Here is a 25505-nt window from a genome sequence, read left to right as displayed (position 1 = left end):
AAGAAATTGTAGTCGTATTAAACGATTTCTAATTAACGAATGAATCAATAAAAGAAGAATAAAAAGAAAAAGAAAAAGAGAAAGAAGAAGAAGAAGAAGAAGAAGGAATTTTACTTGTGTATGAGCCATACTTGAGGCTTCATTATAATCATCATTATCTTAAGTCTTTTATTATCAGAGCTGGTCTGAAGATATCTCCCCTTTGTCCGTTCCACAAGGAATCGTAAACTATTGACCACTATTTCGTATAATATCGTAACTATTCAATAATTAGAAAAATACTACTAGCTATTCCGTTTGCGAAGCTAAGTTTACGTTTAAGCGCTGAAAGTGTTCTTAGTTTCGGTGCCTCCGCTTTGGGACATTGGCACGGAAATGCCACTAAACGTGTTTCAACATAATGTGCACTTTAATAAGTACTCGAGAAAAAAAGGGTAATCGGGAAACAATTTGGAAATGTGACAAAAATATGAGACATGCATGCCAAATGAATCGGGTTAGGTAAACTCAGCTGTATGGTCGGCTCCAGAAATCCGATTATCGTTATTGTAATACCTATTTCCTTTTTTTGTTGTTTCTCACTTTCTTGCTCTTTGTTTTTGTACCGTTTCTTTCTTTTACATCATTTTAGTTAGTAAGCAATAGTGCAGTTACCATCCATAGGCTACCATATGTTTTCCTGGCCAATCCTCCAGAGTGGGTATGTGCCGTGGTATCAAGGCTACAAATAAACGTCCTCTACTTATAAATCTTGGCCCTCCCCCATGTGTGGGTATGAGCAATGGTCGAAGCATCATTATCATCATCATCGTTACATCCCAGAACCACGATGTAATTATTACAGACGCCGTAGTGGAGGGCTCCGGAAATTTCGACCATCTCGTGTTCTTTAGCGTACACCAACAACCTCATAAGTGCGAAAATCCACGCGACAGCGATGAGACGTAGATCGTCTTCGCGCGATCAGTCGCTAGCGCAGGCAAACCTCATTCACGCGACGGCTTCGGCGAGCGAACTTCACTGTTGCTGGCATGAGGCCGTCTACTCGCATCAAGAAAACCGCGTAGTGAGCGGTATGCAATTTAAAAATAAGATATATTGTTGTTCAATGGAACGGAAAGTGTTTATGAATGCCTTGCAGCACTTTTTTTTTATATGCACATGCGTAAACATTGCGTTATTTCTTGTTGCGCATACGTGACTCAGGCAGGGTCACGTGCACCTATGTAGTCTTTGTCTTTTTCCGGTTTTTCGCCATTGGCTGCTTGAGCCCAGCACTTCCGGCCGATGAGCGATGGTTTCCAAATCTGGAGAACCGAGCGATCGCGCGAAAACGAGCACGCGACACGTCGCGCGAACGGCCCGTTTCGTCGCTCATAGCGTCGCTCGTCGCTGTTGCGTGCATTTTCGTGCTTATGAGGTTTGCTCTTTAAGCGTTTGGCCTCCATAAAAATGCGATCAACCCGACCGAGGTCGAGCCCACCACATTCGCGTCAGAAAGCCACAACCGGACGAGCATTAAATACCAGTCGACCACCGCTAGTCTTCAGCTCCACGTATGCTCTGGGCTGCCTAAACGCTGTCATGCAACCAGTCTGCCACCAAACATGCCGTTCGATTGCCCAGAGTGCCCTGCGTGCATAAATACTCTGGGCGAATGGAGTAACCCTTTAGAGGGGGGGGGGGGGAAGGGAAGACTCTTATGGCAGCCTTCCTCACCTACTCTGGTCGAGTCCAAAAATAGACAATTAAGCTTCACCACGAATGCAAAAATGACAGTCAAGTGATGGCATGCTCCTCAGAAAGGCCTACCTTTGGTCCTCGACTTGCCAGAGTTGAAGGTGAGTAGTAAACGCCTCTTGATATTCAAAATCATTGGTACTCGGCCGCCATTGTAATCATAAACCTGCACTTTAAATATGACGAGTCAAGATCAAGTGTGTAAACGTGTGGGACAAACTTGGCGATGTCTAGGCTAATTAAGGGTGGCAGCCCCCCCCCCCCTCCCCCGGTTTGAACGCACGCTTATGTATTCATCGGCCATCTCATCGGGCTTCCTGGGCCAGCTTCACACTTTCCGTTACCATGCAAAACGAGGCGTTCTTGTCGTCTCGTAGAGAAGGTCCGAATGTGTCACTGAAGCAGTTGATGAGCACGTTCCTCAACGATATGCCGGTAGTAAATATAAGTGCCACAAACATCTCCTCTAAAACTGCGGTTACGTTATGCAATGTCTGAAACGACACGGCACTCTCGTAGCCAAGGGCACAGCCCCGCTGAGGAAACGAAAAACACACGAGGCCGAAATGACATAGAGCTCCTACATACAGAAGGCCACTAAAACACCACCTTGCACGTACTACATCCTAGCATCGTCCCTCGCGGGCGTGGCACCTAAACACCGCGAATGCATCTGGAATGGATCGACCGCACTTTTGTTTGGTTCATTTCCGCGGCAACGTCGGTACTACAAACGTGGACCGCGTGACTCGGTAAGAGCGGAAGGAGGAGCCGAAATAAGCTTTCTCGTTAAGTACAAAGACAAAAAAAATAAAGAGCAACCACCGATAAAATACCAGAAGCGACGGAAACCAATCATTAAAGGAGAAGAGCAAGCCGCGAGACCGTTCCATTTGCGAGGAATGGGACTCGCGTGTCCCTCCGCCGAGCACCCCCCTCACCGTCGGCTGCTTGGTGAAATAGCGAGACACCCAGGCCTTGAATCGAAGCCAGGGCATAAGTCACTCGTCCCCCTCCCCTCCGCCACCCCCAAAGCACGATGGCTATCGCTGATAAGTGACGACAGGCAGGCAGGCAGCCCTGCTCTTGAGGGAACTACAGCCGGTAGCACCCCTCGATTAGTCTCGCGGAAGATTCCAGAGGGCGCGCTGTACGCATCCACCGTCGGGAACGAGGCAATCTGTGCGCCTTCCTCCAACTTCAGCCACGACTTGTACTTCAGCCTTGCTTGCAGTACGCGGTGGCGTCCAGAAGACGAAGCACGTGCAACAGAGTGCTTTACGAAATCGCGTCCGTGAGGAATATGGTGGCTGCCTCCTTATCAGTCGTTAAAGCTCAGTCAGTGGTTAGCCGCTTCGGAGGAGCGCTTGCATTGTGAGGGCTTGCCGGCAAAAAAAAAAAGTGGTCCCAATCCCACTTGCGCTGTTGGTTGTCACTGCTGGCGAATAAGTGGCCATTAAATGCTTAGTAGGTACGCGCGCAGTGGCGTTCCGCCGCAATTTCTGAGGCAATCAGGTTGCGCAAAAACGCATTCTCGAAGATTATTGCCCTATAGCAGCAGCCTTGGCGTTATAGCGTGACAAGACGGCGCACTTACCTCCGCTGCCGATACAAATCGCACACCAACACCACCAGCCGCGCTTCCAAGCTAAATTTGGCACGCGCTGAACGCGCTCTCATTTCTTCATGCAGGCCTCCACCGGTCAGGTCAGTCCTAATCGTGTGCGAAATAAACAACGGGCGATATTTTACAGGAAGCCAATCGATAATCCCCACAGCTCTAACTACTACTGTGAAAGCGCGGCTGCGCAAACGCGCCTGTAACGCGAGCGATGTTGAAATCCCGTACAGTTGCAACGCCCGCGAACATAGACAGACAGGTACGTCCATAAGCTACGACCCCAAGCGCAGACATGCCATTGTTGAGTAGCTACGGCAGTGTGCTTTGAGCGGCAGGTCATGGGTTCGATTCGTTGCCCCAGCTGCTGTACTCTGACGGGCAAGTAATGCGCGCAGGACACTGCAGAGCATCCCCTCCAGAACCTCTCGCAATCGCGTATATCGTATTGAGAAGTTAAAGTAGATTGATCGCTATCAATCAAAGATGTGAACTTTGCATGTTCTCGGGTGAGATAATCATGCTTTATATTATCATTTCAACAAGTACTTCTACTGCTACTACCAGTATTGATTATTCTACCAGTACTACCACTGCTACAGCACTCTACTGCGTATATATAATGTACTCTAAACACCACACACATCCCCGTACAGGTGATTAAGACACGGACGGACAGGGATTAAGATTAACGGACGAGTACACGGGTCAAAAGCACACTAACAGTAGGTTTTATTGAACAAAACAGCCACCTGACATATGGCAGATTTATCGCTGAAAGGCAGCCTTCTTTCAAATTCCAGTAATGTAGTTGAGCACAACTCCTATCACATTACAAGGTATTTGCGCATCATAGCGGCAGAAGGAACCTGAACTACTTATAATAAGTTATGACAATTATAAGGTTCGATCATTCACACAAACCTAGTTTCTATATTTCAAACTGTGAATCTTCTTAATTTGGTTTCTAGTCAAGACGGCCACAGTCACTTGGGGGCAAAACGCAATAACATCCGTTTACTTTTTACTCATATACATCTTAAGGAGAAGCTTTCTTGACATGACTTCTTGGCAAGTCCGGAAGTGTCACGCCCGAGTGGGATGAGCGAATGCTTTCACCTATGACGGGATTGGCATGCCTATACCCCCCACTGCAGCAACACATACCTTCTTGGTGACCTGTATAGTTTCCCACTTGTTGCCAAAAATCTTGTGACACAGTTTCGTACAATGAAACTCTATAGCTGGTGATAACTGCGTGTGAAAGCCTGCCTCGTGATCACGTGAGCACATGACGTCGTCGCTTGGTCAAAAGTGTGCCGATCCTGGTGGCACTGCAAGAACCACGCGAGGCGCAGAAAGCTTCCCGTGCCTTCAGTCGCGGAGGACTTGGAAGTCACATTGAGTGCAGAGAACTTTGACACATATACGTGTAGCACCACACTTCTGACGAAGGCACACATGCAAAGAATAGAGAGACCCGACACGGTTGTTGTTGTTTTTATCTTGGTCGGAAGCGCGCCACTTCACCTGTGAGGTTTGATGATCAGTCACCAGCATGTCCAGCTTTCAACCATAAAGGCAATATGGTTTTTCGTGTCAGGCAAATGCACAAGGCACCACGGAGCCTTGCTTCCCACATGTACGCGTACGTGTTTCCTTCAATAAAACCTTAAGTTGTTCGTACGCTTTTGCCCTGTGGCCTTCAACCGTCTTGTCCAACGTTACTTCATCATTAATTATCAACTCGACCGACAGTCTATTCTTCTAAACCGCAAAAGTGTGAGCGCTCATTATCGATATCGACCCTGAAAGATTATTCAAGTCCGCTCCGGCTCGCTGGTTTCCTCGATCGAACTGGAGCGACCGCTGCCATTACAGATGAAGCAATTAGTGCGTTGTGGGTTAATCACAGGCACGCACGATCACTGGTGAAAGAAACAGCGTCTGCACGATACTTGACAGGCCACGCGCAAAACTACAACGCGCTTGGCTAACGGTACACTATCCGACGTGTTATCTGGCAGCACCAAACGACAGGCCCGGTGTTAATAGCCGGGCGTATACAATGCTTGCTGGGGTGATAGGTGGCCTTGAGCCTCTGCAAGGCCTTCTCGAGATAGCGCTGGTTTGCTCTTTCAGGGAAGGGGCGAATCGCCTACGTGTGTTCCGAACACACTCGGCAGATATTGCTTCGACAACGCGTAACCAACCAGAAAGTCTCGGTGACGTTAGTGGCAATAGCGACAGCGCGTGTACCTATAGTGGTGCTGAAGCACCCTGCAGAAATCTTCGGTACCATAGCCCCGGAATGCCGAATGCCGGAGAAAGGTTTACCTTGAACCTAACGGCGTGGACACTATCAGGGTATATATAAATGGAAAGTAGACAAGCAATATTGTCGCAGTATCCGGCTGAAATATCACTGAATATAAAAGTTTCACTCGTGAACCATACTTCTTAGATCAGGAACTACGGAAACAGATTTCCCCTAGATCTATAGGCGTAATCTCGTTTTTACTGTATGTCGCGGATCCTCACGTTACACCGTTTTTACACCATCGGGGATCCATAGCAGGGAGAAAGTTTCCCCGATCGAAGAGCGATATGACACTATTGGGGTACATTCACGCGCGAGGGGAAAATCCTGCTTTTCCGTGGACCGAACGGTCACGTGACCAGTTCCATCCGACGAAACCGCGGAGGCATCGCATGCACACAGCCGGAGCGCGGCTCACGGAATCCACGTGCATATTTCGACTCACGCGCTTAGTGAACGCTTCTCCTGCTAAAGCGCTAGAGGGCATTCCAAGACGACACGCTTTTCGAAACGACGTTTGCGCGCGAGTGGATGAGGCCGGATGGTGCAAGGAGTTCTCGAAACGTGTAAGTCATGTGATGCGCCGTACGCTGCGAAAATTCCTCCTGCATCCTCTCGTGTGAATGCAACTTTACTGTCTTATTTTCCTGTCCTAAACGCCACTATTCTTGTGGATTCGCCCATAGCTAAAATAAAGGCCAGTGTTCTCATTTAATCTATTATCCTTTCTGAGTGGAGCTCCCCGTTAATTAGGTCATATTTGTGTTCGATAACCGTGAGGTCAGCCGACGAGAAAACTGTCCACCCTGCCAGGCTAGCAAGCTGTATACCACTGTCTGCGTCTTTCTGAAACGAAGCTCGAGCAAAGACGTGATTTCGAGGCCTTTTCTTTTTCATTCTTCACATTGTGTTTTATACCATGCACCTTCTTAAAAAAGACGTTAGGGTTGATGAGATGGCGTTCGATTCATGATGAAGTGGACGTTGAAGAAGGCCTTCCGGAGGTAGCAGTGTCTCTGCGGCGGATCCCCTGTATGGCACATCGTCGCCAGAAATCTTCTTCGAAGACAAAAAAGTGGTCGACGGTAAGCCTACGTGTCTCTTGTAAGAATGTGTGTCCTCCCATGTGGCTGCGCGTGCATAGGGCCGAGGCTCGGAAGACGTCCTCTTAGTCCCCGGTCGACACTTCAGGAGAGGACCGCCCTGCGGACGGCGGCCACCCTGAGGAATGGAGATCCGTTGTTGCACGTGCCGGAGAAGTCGTCCAGGTCCGTCCGGTACAGCGACACACACGTGTTGGGGCTGACGTGTTTCGCCTTCCTCACCTGACGGAAGAAAAACGTCGCAGGGAACGCCGCGCAAAGGGAGAAAACAATGAATGACTGCCGACTAGTGAAAAGGTGTAAGCCGTTATTTAAATGGTTGTGCAAAAAAGGAATGCTCCTTCGTTGCGATAGCTATTGCCACCTGCACGCAATGGGTTGAGGGCAAGAGCGGCTCTCGCCCTGAAAGAAAAGAACATCTTGCGCTTCTTCACTCGAGGGCCAACCGTGACGGTCGCATATTCCAGGAGCTAGCTACTCGGTCGTTTATTAAACCGCGAGGACTTCTAAAGCCTCGTGACGATATAGACACCGCAGGTGCATATTTATCATCGCCGTTATTACGGACGTTGTTACGACACGGGCACACGTCGCTAAGTCACGAGCATACTCTGTACGTCACAAATGGACTTTGTTACGTAATAAGCACATGTCACGTCGTTAAGTCAAGAGCGGGCGATGTACGTCACAAGTGGATGTTGCACGTCACGAATAGACGGTTTACATTTACAAGTCGACGTTGCACGTCTCAAGTGGACCTTTTCGTGTTACGAACACAGTTAGTACGTCAAAAGCAGACGTTGTTACGTCACGAGCTGACGTTCTTATTTACGAAAACACGTAGAAGCAAAGGAGCCTATGACAAGGAACACTGTAGGCAGGATCGGCGCACACTACCTGTTCTTCAGTGTTCCTTCTCGTAAGCTTAGCGCCTACAGGTCTGCATAAGCATGTGCGACCAGTGAGCGCAAACCTTTGCAGGCGGTGTTACGTGGCAAGCAGACTCTGTGCACCGTAAACAGAGGCAGTATGCGTACGTCAGCCAGATCATTGATCAGCCGACTCCCTCGAACTCGTACTAAATAAGAGCAGTGAGCTGAGCGAGTCCTATTGGGGAAAATTCTGGCGAGTCAGAGTCCGACTAGGCCCTAATCGCCGTAAATTTCTCGAGTTCAATCTGCGTGAAGTCAGCTTTTTTTTTTTTTGCCGACCATTAGTGGTACGTCACAAGCGGATGTTGTATACGTCACAAGCACGCGTTGTAGGTCAAGAGCGTCCGAGATGGTATACGTCTCAAATTTCGAGCATCCTTCGTCACTTGACCGACAAAGTTCGCAGACGTGTGAACACCAGCACTGCGATCTAGCTCGGCCCCCCATCTTCTGCTATCATTCTATTTACTGTTTTATTCCTCGCGACGCTGACCCCCGTATTCACAAACGCTGACTTTCACTCTTCACTTGAAAGAGTTGAGCGTTGCGCCACCACTCGACTGAAAATGACGCTGCGCTACTCAAGAATCGCAGCATACTATCGCTGGTATGCCGTGACTTGCCGTACCTAGAGGTGGCGCTCCTATCGGCTTTTTCAAGTGAAGGCGAAGCGTTGAGTGAAGGGAGGTTCTAGAATACGGGGGTGAGTCGTAATCCCTAACAACAGTGTTCCTTAGCCATGGATGTTTCAGGAACGCCTTTGAACTGATGCAAGTTGTGAAACATCCATAGCAGTGATAGAAAGAAAAAAGGCGGAGGGGGTTAGTAAGTGATTTGAATTATCGCATCCTTGCAGCGTGTAATACGTGCCTTCTGTTTTTACCTAGCAAAGAATGGCAAAACTACAGTGTCACGCCGATTCGAGCTCTAGAGCTGGTCAACAAGTTCTGTGGTCTGCAGCCACATATTTCAACCCTTATTTAATTGTGTTTGCTCGTCAAGTATGCAAGCTGGGAAAAACATGCCTGTGACCATATGTGAGAGAAAACTGCAACAGAAGCTTTACACCTATCTCGTGAAATACAGGAATAAATAAGCTCCACAATTTCACCAAAAATGTCATGCAAAAAATATTTTGTGGTGAAACAAACCACAAATCGGAAGCGTATTGTCATAGTGCGCCTTTAAAAACGCGTTTTCTTGTTCTAGTTTATGTTGTGCTTTTTTTTAAGTGCGTGTCGTGCAAAAAAGTTTAGTATAACCTACTATAAGTAGTAAGTTATATATAACTATAAAGAGTTTTAGTACAACCTCCTTGGTGGCGTGGACCCCCCCCCCCCCCCCCCGTATAGTTTCACGGACGTACTCGGTCCTTAGACACCTATTTGAAAACCACTGCTTCACAGGCTACAGTATAATTCAAAAGATAGACATACCTTGTTGACGATTGTGGTCTCGTCGTCGAACATGTACATCCGGGACTGTTCGGACTGGGTGACGGCTTCCGCCCACTCGTAGTACTTGAACTTTGACTTGGACTGACACACCTGCGGTCAAGCAGCCAGTCTTTTTGGGTTGTTTAATGCGACAGACAACGAATCGGGACAGGAATGGAGATAACCCTTCCAATTAAAATATTATCTATTGTATTGGCTATAACGAACCCTTTTTTTTACATTAAAAGTGTATTTACATTTTGATTTCTTTGCTTAACTCGAGACTCTACAGGGCAGCAGCATGACAAAAAAAAAGTTAGAATTTGTACGATCCCCTTCACGGGACCTTTTACTAGTGTACGCAGCGTGGAAATGCAATGCACTTTTTAATTGTAATCACTTTTAATTTGAAATGTGCAAATATGCATTCGTTCGTACTGAACAAAACAATAAGGTATTCGCTAGACGTAGGATTTGATGCTCAGCTCATAAGCGGCATCGGGAACGTTGTGATCCGAGGCCCCTAGCGGCACATGTCGACGAGTTGGAGAAGTACGAAGAGCGCCTGGCTCGCGAGGCGGTAAAGGCACCTCAAGGGACAACGAGCGTTTGAAAAACTTATTCTACCTGTTTTTAGTATTCAAAAACTGTCGAAAATGGCAAAAGTACGGTGGCCAACCACGGTTGCACTCACCTTTATTAAAACAATACCTTGAACATAACGAACAGGTTCCGAGGAGGGCTAATAATAGTTAGGGTAGCGTTCCTAAACTACCATATGATTAGGAGAGACACCGTTGTGGAGGGCCTGGCAATTTCGACCACCAGGAGTTCTTTAGCGTGCACATAAACATAAGTACACGACCCTATAAAACATTTTCGGCTCAATCGAAAATGCAGCCGGGATTCGCTCCCGCGACCCTGGCGTTAGCCACTTGACCACCTGACCACATAACCACTTGACCACCGCGGCTGGGGTGCGAGGAGAAATATCGGCATCGATATCGCTTCGCAGCGATGCTATAAAAAAGACTCGAGCTCATTCAGTGGCTTCTCGGATCGAAAAACTCTGCTTACAATATAACCACGTGCTTTAGGGATCAATCACTGCAGGTTTAAACACCGTCGAGGATATGCGTTGATCATAGGCGGGCGGTGGATACGCCATAAAAAGGTCCTAGAAACGGGGTTTTTTTTTCACATTGTGTTTTTGATTTTAACACTTCTGGAGCAAATTATTGGCACCATAGTTCAATCGAAACACCCATTATTATTGGAGCTACGAGTATTAAAAAGTACTCTCCTCCTCCGCTATCGCCTTTCACCCTCAACTGTCCTCAACGCTTCCTTCGAGCGCTCTGGGCTAGGCTCCGGGAGGGTGGGGGCATATGTCTGTAATATTTCCGAAATACACGTTGATTGATATATATGTGTGGTTTAACGTCCCAAAACCGCCATATGATTCGGAGACGCCGTAGTGGCGGGCTCCGGAAATTCCGACCCTCTGTGGTTCTTTAACGAGCACCCAAATCTCAGCAGACGGGCCTACAACAGTTCCACCTCCATCGGAAATGCAGCCGCCGCAGCCGGGATTTGAGCCCGCGGCCTGCGGGTCAGTAGCCGAGTACTTTGGCCACTACACCACCGCGGCGGGGCCCGAAATACACGTTACAGCGCTCGGTTTCGTCCCTTCTCTCGTCCCGTGCAAAATGTTCGCACTGCGTGTACGAACAGAGATTGGATTTTTGTAGCTAGTTACGGAAACACGATACGCGAATGCGGCACCGTATTACGGTACCACTCCTTTCTCGCTCGTAGTGCTTTTTTTCCGCTCGTTAACTGCACTGGAGGCACTTGAGCATCTCCAAAGGGTTCTTTTTTTTTTGCAGTAATTACAGTGGGATTGTCACGCCTCACTGTTGCCCCTCAACTTACGTATTGTTGACGAGGAACCTGCTGTTTGGTGGACGCACTGTCCCGGCCCGTAGCCAGGAGTTTGGGGGGAGGGGGGGGAGGACTAAGCTTTTTTTTTTTCCCCGAACTTCGAATGGAGGGGGGCGTTTCACTGAGGACAAGTTATAAAAATAAGGGTTTTTCAGATCTTTCGCCAAGTGCCCCGCCCCGAAAAAATAATTCCCGGCTTCTGGTCACTGCGTCACTGGCCGAGGATTAAGTACAAGGAGCTAGAACGGAGGAGCTCTAAAGTAATAGCGTAATGCATTTCCCTACCACGTTTCCGTAACTTGGCAAAACTATCACGAAGCACCAGCAAGCTCAACTTCACACTCCCGCAATCATAGAGTTTCTTAATATACACTAGAGGGAACTCTGGCGCTAGTGTCTATGGGAGCTGCAACACACGGCGCTTCAGCAAGCATGGCAATGATGGGCAGTACACACATTTGTCTAATCTTCGTACTTCTGACCTGCTCTTGGCTCCACGTGTGTTCGCGTGGCTTGGAGCTGTTGTTTCAAGAAAACATAAATTAGCAAATGTTCAGCGTTTGCGCTTCACAGCCTTATTTTTTTAGGCTTACCATTTCGAATGAATTCACTAAGTTCAAAAGAATTTGTTTTTTCCTTCATAACAAAACCGTAACTAGCAATAAACGAAGCCGCAAGTACAATTCGCCACCCGCAAGTACGAAGACTAGGCAAATGTGTGTACTACCCATCATTCCCATGGTCGCTGAACGATCGCAGCGCCAGAGTGCCCTCTAGGTAATTTTGGGAAACTCTGTGCCCGCAATTGCCTGCATTTTGGTTCCCAGCTCTCGAGGGGTAAAGGTGGGTAGTAAATAGTTTTTTTTGGAATGAGACATCGGAGATGCTCCGTCACCAATATTGATCTAGACTCTACGTGGACGGCACCCTGCATTTAAAACAGTAACGGGGCAAGTCCAGCTTATTGAAGGTATATGGCGTAGACTTGGCGAGTTCCTTATAAAACTAGGAGCGGCCACTCTCGCTTCTCAACCTGCGCGGTCGCCTAAGTTGACAACAACAACAACAACAACAACAACAACAACAACAACAACAACAACAACAACAACAACAACAATAACAATAATAATAATAATAATAATAATAATAATAATAATAATAATAATATTATTATTAATAATAATAATATTATTAATAATAATAATAATAATAATAATAATAATAATAATAATAATAATAATAATAATAATAATAATAATAATAATAATAATAATAATAATAATGTAGCGATTTAACGTCCCGAAATCACGATATGATTATGAGAGACGACGTATAGTGAAGGGCTCTCGAAATTCCAACCATCGTTTTTTTTTTTCATTGCACTGATATCGCACCATACACGGGCGTCTACCATTGTCGCCTCCACCGAAACGCGACCGTGAACCGTACGGCCGGAATCGAACCCGCAACCTTCGGGTTGACCGGGACTTACGTCAGAGTAGGTGCACCAGGAGAAGTCGATGCAGTCCTGCGACGGCGCGTGAATGAGACCCTTGGGCACGATGTACATGAGCACGCCCATGAGCACCGAGATGCACGTCTTGGCGCGCCTGCCGGTACCAGGCGCCGGTAGGGCCTCGGCGTACTGCAGGGCCGACCTCTGCAGATGAAGAAAAAAAAAATCAGCAACACGTTACGCATTGTGTAATATTGTGAAAGCGAGAGTCTGCCGCATACTTGGCAACGCATTCACTTATACAGTCAGATACTCGACTTTATGCAAGACGTGACAGTGTGCAAGACGCGCAACGAAATACCATAAGGTTCTCAGTCGATTGCATTGATTCATCCCCTCTTCCCCTGCCCTGAAGCTTTCATCACATCCTTAGGCGTAGCTTGGACTCTCGTATCGTCCTCCACTTTGGACTATCGATGACATCAGTTCGTAGCGTCGTCGCATGACGTAACGATGAAGCCATGGTGGCGTCGCGAATTTCGGCGATATGCGGCACAATGACGTCACCATACGATAGCTCGACAAGCCATTTCCACTTCATGGCTCAACACTCACTCGGAAAAGGTCACGCGGGTTTTATCGGACTGTTCTCGCCAAGTCGCGTTCGACACGAGAGTTGTTTTTTTTTTCGGAGTACAGTATCCTTGTATACGTAAAAGGGCGAAAAAATAACACCATTTCACCGTATGGGACCATGGGATGATGCGGGGAGTTTCAACAGTGTTTTTCACGGTGATGTTTAGTGGCTTGCGATGTTACCTTAGCGGTAAACCTTGCGTGTTATTCCGTTGTTAGCATGGTTCGTTACCACACATCGCGTGGACGTTGTGTGTAGGAAACTCCCGCGATGCTCCTCATCACCGCATGGTAGTCATCGGGGATATGGTGTGATTTTTTTTATTTAGTAAATGCGTGCGTTGGAAATTTTTATTGTGCGACAACGCACAGGAGAGATCTTCGACAAGCACTACCTCGGAGGTCAAGATCCAGTGCCCATATATAGAGGATGGCCAGCGAATGGTTGTACCGCGCGAGCAGTCGGTTTTAAATGCGAAGCATTCCTTATAGCGAACTTCGGCGACTTTGAGCGTATCTATCTACCTATCTAGCTGCCTACGACTTTTAGCTCTCCTGGCCGTTTAGATAATGGTATCGATACCAAACTGGGTATGACATAAGAAGACTGTATGAAGAACAGATTTGTCTAGTCATAACATGAAAATCATGACATGGATGTCATGCTTGTCATTATTTACATTTCAGAGTCCTCCAGCTCTTGCGGTGGTTTCGTTCACATGGCATGTTGCAAAACTGGTATAGTATGACATGATTGCATGGCGAACACAAGCGACACACCTCAACATGAAAATCATGAGATGTGTGTCATGTAACATGACTACATGCCACGCTCATGATGTGCTGGCGGCCGTTTCGCTAGCTTCACTTATACCAAATTTCGTGTTACGGGACGTGAATGGATGACGAAGGTATGATAATGGTGCAAACATGATAAACATAAGATGCGTGTCATGTAAAAACAGGACTACATGCTACGCTCATGATGCGCTCACGGCTGTTTCGCCAGCTTCACATGTACCAAACTCGTTATTACATAACGCGAACGGCCGACATAGGTAAATGACACATCCAAACATGATAATCACGACTTGCGTGTCATGTAACAACGTGACTACATGCCACAATCATGACGCGCTCGCGGCCGTTTCGCTAGCTTCACATGTGCCAAATTTGGTATTACGTAACGCTAATAGGGGAACATGGGATTAAGGAACAAACGGCCGGGGGTTAAGGATATTATAGTTGAAGACATGGGCCGGGAATGTAGCACGTAGACACGATAACCGCTGGTCATTAAGGGCAACTAACTGGATTCCCAGAGAAGGCAAGCGGGTTAGTGGGAGACAGAAGGTTAGGTGGGCAAATGAGATTAAGAAGTTTTGCGGGTATAAATTGGCAGCAGCAAGCACAGGACCGAGTTAACTGGCGGAACAAGGGAGAGGCCTTTGTCCTGCAGTGGACGTAGTCAGGCTGATGATGATGATGATGATGATGATGATGATGATGATGATGATGATGATGCCGATGAATGACGAAGGTATGTGTTGATGCAAACATAATAATCATAAGATGTGTGTCATGTGAGACCATGAGTACATGGCACTGTGAAGGCGCCAATACATTTCGACACGACGTGGCGCGTGTGCTCGCCGGCGTTAATTTCGTCGCGTCACGCCGGCGTTGCCACGCCAGGAGGCGGTGCTCGCAGGCGCGTGCCGCACTGCGTTGCTTTGACGCATGCGCGTTTCAGCGCGTCCGGCGTCCCTCCGTCACGAAAAAAGGGAGACGCGGTGTTTTCTGGGTAACGCATGGGCATAGAGTAATGTTACTCTATGGCATCGGCACGAAATGCAGCATGTCGCGTGTCGCAGCTGTTGCCGTCGGGCCGCGCCGACGGACGCTGGTCGCGCCTGGCGTCAGACTATGAAGTGCTCGCGTTTTGCCGACGTAGCGTCGCTGTGCTTAGCGTGCGAGTGGGTCAACGCTACTTTGGAGTATATTGGGTTCTTCATGATGCGCCCACGGCCGTTTTGCTTGCTCCACATATACCAAATTTGGTGTTACGTGACGTCAATGTATGACGAAATCTATGACTGGTGCAAACATGATCACCCTGACACGCGTGTCGTGTAAGAGCATTACAACATACCACGCTCGTAGCGTGCTCCCGGCCGTTTCGCTAGCTCCACATATACTAAATTTGGTATCACTTGACGTGAATAGATGACGAAAGTAAACGACACATGCAAACATAATAATCGTGACAGGGAAGTCATGTGCCATTTTATTTACCTCCACTTCGTAACGTTGAGCTGATTTTAAAGTGACATCGGCATTTCTAGTTTATGCTTCGCATATCACCAATTCCCTCTGTACGTGGGATCTACCAATTTTTTTAATCAAGAAACTCGCTAGCAGACGCTACCTGCATCAGCTAAATTAGGAGCTACGATATTAATAATATATTCGCAACTTTCACCACCTATTGGTGGCGCGACTATAACTCCAACATGGCGGTTGTTGAGATGATTGCTTCCCCAAAGAGGCGATACCAGAAAGTACACTTTTGGCGAAGACTGCAATTCTTCGCGCCTCGGTGACCCTTGGATTTATGTTTCTCAGAAAGTAGGGGATCGCTAACATAATATATTAAGCAAATGAATGCCGGGTAGCATATTGGGAAGATAAATACGCACAAAATTGTGTCGCGTCGAGCAGACGAACTAAGCGCGAGAACTGCAAACCTGGAAGCTGCTGTACTCGTGCAGAAAATGGACGCTGCATACATTCACGATCCTTGGTTATTTGCTTGCTAAATTTAACCCTCTTAAACCCTGGTGGCTCTTTGGTGTGCTAGTTTGAAGGGGACGCTTGATTTTCCTCCCGGATCATTGAGGCTCACAGTGAAATCAATCGGCTTTTTTCTTTTCTTTCTACTTTCTCTTTAACTTGAGAAAATCAAAGGGTTACGTTAATATAGAGACCGTTCACAACATTGAAAAACGACCACAAACGCGCGAAAACAAGCAGCAGCGTCTGCTGTTTGAAGCAGTAGTAGCAGTAAACATTTATTTAGAAAAAAAACAAAGGTTGCTAGGAAGACCATTTTCTAGTGGGTCAGCCTCCCTGCAGTACTAGGTGGAGTACCTAGTCAGGGACCCCATTGGTCGTGACCACTATCCTGGCACGCTGGACCATGGCTCGTTGGGCCACAAGGTCCTGGCAACCGAGCAGGGCCACCTCCTAGTCCTCTCTTGTTATATTTGGGTTCGGGGGTAAAGAAGGATTGAGCTGTCATGCCCATACCATGTGGTAGGTGTCAGCCACCTCTGCACAGTACTGGTAGAGGTCGTAAAAGGAAGAGTGTAAAGTGTTTAAACACTGCCGGGCACAGTAAAGTATATTCGTAAATAGCCGGAGAAGAATTCTCTCGTCCGCCTTCCTACGTTCTTTGTGTTTGAAGCAGGTTCCCAACTTCAATCATCTTAACAGAACTTCAGCCGCCATCGCTCAGTGGGGTCATGATACCTGGAAGTTGCGAATAAAGCTTACCATCCCAAAAGCTACGACATTGCTATGAGAGACGCCGTAGTGGAGGGCTCCGACAATTTCGACCATGTGGTGCTCTTTAATGTGCACTGATGAGCCACGACCGAGATCGAACCCAGGACGTTCAGACCAGCAGCCAAGCACCGTCAATTTGCAGCGGCCCATTGGGCGCTAGGGTGGTGTCGCAATGTTTCACGAGGCCTTCGGTGGGTGCGCTGGTATCCCATTTTCGCAAATTGTCGACGTGGCATTTAAGCCAGACACAATGCAGGCTGATTCGCACCTCTGGCCCAAGCGCTTTCGTTTCGATCCGAACTAAGTTGTCCGGACACTGTTCTATGTCCGTTCTATACAGGACGGAACGGTGCCTCCAACCATTCTTTGCCGAGCAGACGACAAAATGATTGGTAACACGCCTCTTCCAGTTTCTGTTCTCCGTCAAAGAATACTCGGCCAATCCCATGTGACGTGATGGAAATATATATCCCAGAACGTGTACAATATCGTGCCCGTGGTTACCCAAACAACAAGAGACGTTTGCAAGCTCGCAAAAGGGGGAGACCCTGCTGGGGTGCTATGTTACGGACCAACAAGTCGCGTCACAGCAAGCATCTACGAGAGCCTTCGGCTCCGACTGGGGCGCATGTGGTGGGGCCGCAGAACCCGTTACTATACCAGCACGGATGTCAGCTTTGTAGCACGACTTGTGTATACATGCGCAGGGTTCACATTCAGGTTCTTAGGAAGGTCGAAGGTTCATTGTAGCACACCCTTCCACAATAAGTCGATGAATGAGGCAGACCTTGCACTCCCCACCCCTAAAAGACAGGGGGGGGAGGGGGGAATGCCTCCCCTGCTCTTCATGCGCACACCTATGACACCTGCTGAGGGTGGCATTCATTACAGTTCCCATTTGCGCGCTTCACACAAGCCGCTGGCTTCAGAACGCCTCCAACGAACAGCTCCTTTCGAGCTGTGACACAAACGCCCCGCAATGGCGGCTAGTGGGTGACGTCACACCCGTACGAGGCCCGTAACGCTTCCCAAAAAAACTGCGCTTCGTTCTAAGCCATCGCGGAACAAATTAATTGCAGTTGGAAACACCACGAACCGGGAACAGGTTGTTCTTGAGCTGCAGGACCTTGGGGTTGCGGGATGCGTTGAAGGCGGTGGGAAAGAGGGCCATGCAGTTATCGGGAAACTGCTTCACGTGAGTCTCCAGGATTATGTAGTCGACTTGCCTGCGAAAACAAAAAGAAACGTAAATAACGACTATAGTACCATTTTTCGCAGTTTACCTTGTTATAAGGTTGACAGGCGGTAGCTCCGCGCTGGTGAAGATTAGGATAACGTAGGGAAGCTAATAGAAGTAACTTGTCCGTATTGGTAGGCAATCGTATTTAAGAAACCACAGCGCAATCAACGAACGCGAGGCAAGACGAAGACAGGACAAGAGCTTGCTTTCGACTGAGGTTGTATTGCAGATCCTAAAGCATCTGTAAACACCGATCTGAAGCTGTGCGAGCAAACAACTGACAGAAGAAAGAAAGCAAGGGGACACCTGTCGTATATAAGCCAGACAATCAAGAAAGATATTTTTTAGATAAAACAATTCGTTTCAATGTTTGGTTTAGACAACACTTGTCTATTTAACTTCTTTAGAACGCATCCCTGCCTTAATCGATCGCTCGGCCGTTTCCCCGCCGGACACAAATATTTTACACATTGCACTTTTTGAAACGAGACAGACAAGCGCTTCATTAGCCGTGGAGGCTCCTGCCTCGAGAGCAGTCTGTGGGCATGACATTTAGCAGCCGCAATCTTTCTCACAAAGCGATGTCTACCCAACGGCGCACCGTTCGAAACACCCCGTTGTAACTGATTATGCTATCAGAGTGTAAAAGTGCGACGCTCACATCGCAGATAAGCGCTTCTCGTGAAAACAAAGAACTCAATATGTACTTCGAGGCAGTGAAAAATTGGAATACCAGGGAACAAAAGAAATTCGTGGTCCGCCTTTCATAAGCATCATTCATGTGAAACCCAGCTTATGTCTTTCACACATGACGTCATCTGCGCACTGGATAACAAAGTACTGGTTGACTACATTTTTCTAGACTTCACGAAAGCCTCTGATAAAATTTCACATCAATTACTACTACTTACGCTTAGCGCACACAATATCGACCCAGAAGTCTGAAATAGATTGAATTGCTTTCTTACCGCACTCAGTGTGTTACCGCAAATTATTGTTTCTCAAATCCTCGTGCAATTAGGTCTGGCGGACCGAAAGGTTTCGTTTTAAATCATTTACTTTTTGTTAGTTTACATCAATGACCTAGCAAGTAATATCAAGACATACATAAAGCTGTTTGCAGATGACTGTGTTTTGTACCACAGGAAAACTAACAATGATAACTTACTTTTCCAAGCTGATCCTAATAGCGTCTCTGATTGGTGCAATACGCGGTTAATGGATCTTGACATAACTAAGTGTAAAAGCATGACAATCACAGCTGTTCCACCACTCCAAAACTTTTAAACTACACATTAAATGTAACTAAGTTAAAGCAGGTTAGTAGCTACAAACGCCTTGGTGTTTACTTGACAAATGATCAATCGTGGCATTCACATTACATACATTGTTAACAACGCTAAACGTTCCCTTGGTTGCCTCCGCAGAAACTTTCGCCAAGCACCACCACACCCTATATAACAGCTCTACCAAACATTACTCCGACCGAAACTGGAGTACACGTCTGCCATTCGAGACCCAGCTCAATCAGCATCAGTTGAAGCTTTGTAAGCTGTCCAATATCGCTATTCCCGCTTCATTCATAACTATACTCGTACTACCGGCGTGACCTTAATGAAATCTACTCTACAACTTCCTGATCTGGCCACCAGAACAGTTTTCCGCCTTTCACTCATTCACGAAATTTGCCTTCATAATCAAGTACTCTGAAAGGAATTAATCTCGGAATCTGCATACTTCTCATTCCGTGTTGACCACCCGAATAATGTAGCCATTCCTTTCTGCCGCACCAACCACTTTTTGCAGTCTTTTCTTCCAAAGACAAGCAGACTGGAACCGCCTTCCCAACTCTATTGCTGCTACTAAGGACCAGGGGCTGTTCAAGTCGGCATTTTCGGAACACTTTATGGTTTGACTGCAGGTTACTGCTTATTTCATTTCCTTGTTTTTTATGTTTTGTTAACTATTGTGATTTGTTGTATTTTCTTCGCTGCTGTCATCATTTTCGCCGCGTTCATATTGTACCCACGCTTTCTCTAACACCATCTGGGTCTTGAGGGTATACTAATAAAAATAAAAAAAATACCCGTCTCCGACTCAGTTCGACAGTCAGTGGCAGATGGCGCACCACTAGGTGGCGCGGAAAGGCAGTTTGTGATAGAGTAATTGTATATAGTTTCATACAGTCACTCTAGTTTGTAACACGCTCGCGTGGTCCGTAAACTTTTGAGGTCGACTGTACCTAATGACGTAGCAGAGCGTGTTTCCGAAAGCAAATCCGATGGCACGTCGGCACGGGTGGCCGCGGACAGATTCCGGATGAACAGAAGGGCCCAAGACCACAGCATTCAACCTCAATTTAAAAACGTGTAATCCACGTTTAAATGGAAGCGCAAGACTATACGGGGTATAAAGATCCAACTTATACTCACGAGTAAAGGATCTTGAGTGTCGGCTGCAGCTCCTTCAAGTACGCCGAAGAAAATCCGAGAACGAACTCGAGGCCACCTTGTGTGACTTCTCTGAATGCCTGTTGCGAAAAGATCAAGTAAAGGAAATGACCAAATAGAAATGATCTGACATTTGGTAAGCGAGAGAGGTTGGCCAAGCGTTGGCGTAATTCCAGTGAGAACGCTCTTCAAGAAGGCGTGGTGTAGCACGCGGTAACAGGCCAAACTTGAAAAGCAAATTAAGCAGGTCCCGAAAAAACTTTTGCGGCTCTCTAACCCTTCTTTCCTGCCCCTAAGAACAAACATAGCCAAAGCACTACTCGTTCCCTGTGCCCGCCTCTCCCTACACGTGCACACAGTAGCAAAAAATCATGGAGACGTCACTGCCTGTCAAACCCCTCCGCTAGACATCGTGCCGTCTTACGTTTGGCGTTCATCTGCGTGGTCCGTGAATTCGGCGAAGCGACCGCAACCGAAAGGTTGTTCACGTTGACAGATTTTCCATTTGCTCAAGACTTCGACAGCGCCCCGCCGCGGTGGTCTAGTGGCTAAGGCACTCGGCTGCTGACCCGCAGGTCGCGGGTTCGATTCCCGGCTGCGGCGGCTGCATTTCCGATGGAGGCGGAAATGTTGTAGGCCCGTGTACTCAGATTTGGGTGCACGTTAAAGAACCCCAGGTGGTCGAAATTTCCGGAGCCCTCCACTACGGCGTCTCTCATAATCAAATGGTGGTTTTGGGACGTTAAACCCCACAAATCAATCAGACTTCGACAGTGGCTATTAAAGAAACTCGCGGAAATGATAACCTGCAACTGCAAGCAACTCGATTGACCAGCTACCCATAAAAACCGAATTCGCTCCGCTTCTACGACGACAGCAACGTTCTGCATGCTAGCACGGGCTGCGAACTGCAAGAAAGGCGAGGGAAAAGTGACCGTGATAAAGACCGCGCCTCTTATATCACCTCACGATCACCGCCGCCGTGCGCTCGTCGTGGCTTTTCCAAAAATGCCACGTCATCGCAATTGCAGCGCAGCGCCCCCTGCCGGAGAAGCTGTCGACTGGTGTAGAAATAAAGCGTGGTCACCTTAATCGGCCGTCCAAGAAGAACACTTTTTGGAAGATGTAAATGGAAGGTCAAGTTTCCAGCAAATCTGCACCTGAACTATAACAAACATGACTGAAAAAAAAAAATCTTGAACGAATTCAAAGGCGAAACCATATTAATCATATAGTGGTTTTGGGACGTTAAACCCCACATACCAATCAAATCAAAGGCGAAACCATACATATCCTTTCTTACCCTTACTAGCCTTCCTACAGGGGCTGCCTCCTCCTCGCCACCTGTTTTTCCATGAAACACGGCGAATGCCAAAATAAAAATGTTGATCCTTTCAGGACTTCGTGCTTTACGACTACATTCTGTTATCTGCGCATGTACAGTCGCACAAAACGATGTAAAACACGTCCACATCGCTAATGGTAGTCATGCTACAACGAAGCAGAACTGGCGCGCGACTGCGTGGCAAAACGCGGCAATGAACAATTCACAACAAAAAATCGCTCGTGTATCGACCAATCGAGAGCTTATTTCATCCGTAACATCTTAACGCCAACCGCATCCACCGTTATAAGTATACGGACTATTTGAAAGGTTGCTGCAACTTCTGAACCTTTAATTCATTCATTCATTCTATCGCCAAAAGGTGTCACTAAGACTGCCTGGAACACCACAATAGATTACCGAGACACCCGAATTATCTTTCAATACATCCTGGTCCAAACGGAAACTCTCAATCGCGGTCGAGCTCCGTCGGCATAGGATGCGTGGGGCGATTCCCCTGTCACACGGCACCTGTGATGTCATTCGCTCTGAATGACGTACGTTAATATCATTTTTGTTGTTGCTACACTGACATATAGTGAATCATATTCATATCTAATGACATTCGCACGCTGGATGTGTTCACAGAACTAATCGGAGCGCTACATCTGGGCTCTCTAACAGGCATACGACAATAAATTACATCTTAAAGCAAGTAAGTGTAAATGACATTCGGGTGTTTATTGAAGGGGCCCTGAAACGCTTTTTTCAAGTAACAGTGGAATGAATTCACTAGAAGAGCTTATTGCCTCACGAATTCAACGCCGCAAAAATTTTAAGAATCCGTCCAGTGCGAGTGGAGTCACAAAGGTTTGTCTCTCTTCTCTCGTCCCGACGAAAGCGCTGGAAGATAAGCAGGGAGGGATGGCAGGGCCACAGAAAAACGTCACACGCGCCTCGCGATCTTGAGCACTTTTTCTTTCTTTTTTTTTTTAGAATGCGCCACTTTTTTTTAGTGTGATCGCGCGCGCCGGATGGATGGATGGATGGATGGATGAATGGATGGATGGATGGATGGATGGATGGAAATCGCTGTACCCTTTAGATCGGGCGGTGGCTAGCGTCACCAAGCCGTATTACCTAATGAACCAAAAACTATATTTTTTTTTTAAAGTGAGTTTGAGGATTTGTACTTTGCAGTGAAGAGTTTATTTTCACTCGTGCCTTGACTTTAGACACCAATTAGATAACCTCTTTCTAATTAAATCTACCCCCTTAAAGTTTATTTTGCGCCCGCACGGACAAGCAGCGGCCTCCCACGGCAATTTCTGTAACGAGCGAGCGCGCCATGTTCAAACCAGTCAATGGCAGACAGATGAGTAATTCACGTGTGATTTTTTGGGGCATATTCTGTGATTGTCGCGAGAAGAGAAAGCAATTTTTAGCTGACTTTATTAATTTATTGTGAATTCCAGGCCACGTGCTGTGCCATAATATTTGGCTCGCGTGTTGAAGGGAGCCTCTACTACCGATCGGCAGCGTTTTCTGACCGTGCTCGAAAAGTGTTGCAGGGGCCCCTTTAAGGGTTGTTAACTTTTTGGTGACTTTTTAACGTGAAACACGATAGTGGAGGCAATTTGTGCAGGTACATTCTTTTTCAGATGCTCGGACTTGACGCTATATCGCCTCCTGTCAGCCATCTTTATAGACGCTCGCTGTTGTGTTGGTGCAGCGTCGCCAGGGCAGCCACCATGGCATCGCCGCGTTAGACTCGATGGTAGGTGATCAAGCAAACACGTGGTGGACACCAGTTTAGAGGGAGTGTTCTCAAACCATTTTTTTTTTTCCTTTCTTGGGAAGCACCGCATTTCACTCTTAATCGGCGTGTAGCAACTCCTAATCCCTCGCCGTCTTCATTTTTTTTTTTTTTCACTGAGCAAGCTTGATTCGCTTCAGTCGGTTTTGATGCTTCATTCGCAATAGCTGGAGAACAATTAACGTTCGTTCGCACTGGTCATCATGGTTACAAATTCATGCACCTTGTCATGGTTACAAATATTGGCAACTGCAACTGCAAGTTGTAACAGGCTTTAAGCTAGGTCTTGATTTGGATATGTACGAGGACTTGTTTTCTACAGATGCTGTTTCATCGCATCACAGTATATTTTGAACAGGTCGGACAATTTTATGTAAATGTAAATTAAATGCACAATTGGTAACTTTCTAGTGTCACGGCCGCCTACCAATAAACGTTGACATCAACTGCGAATGTCATTTTACATATTTGTGTAGACCCCGGAATGTGAAATCGCAATGATAATCGTTTTGAATATCATTCGCTACGAATGACATTACACGTATCGTGTGACAGGAGTATGAGATTGGTTCGTTTCGACAGTACCAGTCAAGAAACACATCTAATCCCGATCGCATTTTATCGCCACCGATATTGCGCGCGCATCGGGGCATGACTGGACCACATATAAGAAGACGAACATTGAGTTTTTTCTTCATTACGGCTTACACGACAAACATCGATTGGCGGCTTACACGACAAACCACGACAAACATCTATTGGCGGCTTACACGACATTACCGCTTACACGACAAACCCGGTCGACACTCCCAAGTCCCTCAGCACAGAAGCGCGAGTGACCTTACCGAGCTGAATTTGACGTAGAGGTCCACGTTGTCGGGCGTCAGGAAGTGTTCGACGAGCGCTATACCCGCGAGGTCCATAGACTCCAACCAGGCGGCCATGTCTCGCGTCGCCCTCTGACCCGTCGACATCTCTGGCGCGTGCTGCGCCACGAACGCCGGAGACAGGGAGATCATGTAACGTGGACCGTCGGTGTTGTTGGCCCACTTTGACTTGCTATTCAGGAACGACGAGAAGCTGAGAGCTGCGACATACACGTTTGCGTCGTTGAAACATCATCATCATCATCAGCCTGAATACGCCCATAGTACAGTGGCTGTGTTCCAATTCTTATACAGCACGTAGACAGTTGCAGACCGCTTAGAAGACAGCACCGAGCCCATGCTGTTTGAGAAATGAAACCCACGTGAACGGCTTCTGAGTTCTACGCGACAAGGCACCACCTCGTGTCGAGAAGAGAAAGCTAGAATAAGCAAACGTAACTGTTGTATTTTCTGACTCAATTCGTGTTGAAATCTAAAAAAAATAAACATTACTCACATTAAGCGTCTTAAGAAGCGTCTGTTTGTGTGCAGATGACCATTCCAGCGAGATCCGATCTATCTGAGCCATGGAGAAAAAAACATGCTTTTTCCTTCCTCTCTGATCTGAGCGTTTCGCTGAGCCGCCATCTTGTTTGGACAGCAAAGTAGCCTGGATCGCATTCGTCTACGACAACGTTTCTAGAACTAGTTCTAGAAACGTTGGTCTACGATGCAGTCTTCTTGGAGCTGTCTATTTTACCGGCTACGTGATAATTTGGATGGGACTTAAGATGGCCACCGTCCATTTAGCTGTCTATTTAGCCGTCTACAATGAGTATTGGAACACACCCAGTGACCCACAGCAGGGAACAGGTCCCTCCCATGCTTTGCCAATCAACCCGGTCCTGCGCCTTTTCCGGCCACGTCATTCCCGCAAACTGATTAATCTTGTTCACCCATACAAATACCTGGCCTGCAGCCCCTCGTACACCTGCCTCCTACTGGAATCCAGTCTGTCCCTGCTATTTACAAGCGATTATCTTGCCTACGTGCTACA

At 47.2% G+C, this 25505-nt stretch overlaps 1 protein-coding gene across 2 annotated transcripts in view; it reads right to left on the bottom strand.

Moving 5' to 3' along the window:
- LOC142765726 (uncharacterized) overlaps positions 1-25505 on the bottom strand; it is a 66352-nt gene that overhangs the window by 37574 nt on the left and 3273 nt on the right. The window contains exons 3-8 of one of the 2 annotated variants that reach the window (XM_075867230.1): positions 24428-24669; positions 20425-20522; positions 17849-17978; positions 12586-12753; positions 9150-9260; positions 6556-7003 (exon numbers count right to left, since the gene is read on the bottom strand). In XM_075867230.1, the coding sequence (XP_075723345.1) occupies positions 6866-7003; positions 9150-9260; positions 12586-12753; positions 17849-17978; positions 20425-20522; positions 24428-24669 (887 nt within the window). In that variant the 3' untranslated portion in view covers positions 6556-6865. Of the gene's footprint in view, positions 1-6555; positions 7004-9149; positions 9261-12585; positions 12754-17848; positions 17979-20424; positions 20523-24427; positions 24670-25505 lie in introns of those variants that run through there. The other variant, XR_012884373.1, reaches the window with a different exon arrangement.

This window comes from Rhipicephalus microplus, chromosome 6, assembly GCF_043290135.1.
Source record: "Rhipicephalus microplus isolate Deutch F79 chromosome 6, USDA_Rmic, whole genome shotgun sequence".
In the NCBI taxonomy this organism is placed as follows: domain Eukaryota; kingdom Metazoa; phylum Arthropoda; class Arachnida; order Ixodida; family Ixodidae; genus Rhipicephalus; species Rhipicephalus microplus.
This window is presented reverse-complemented; position numbering and strand designations above follow the sequence as displayed.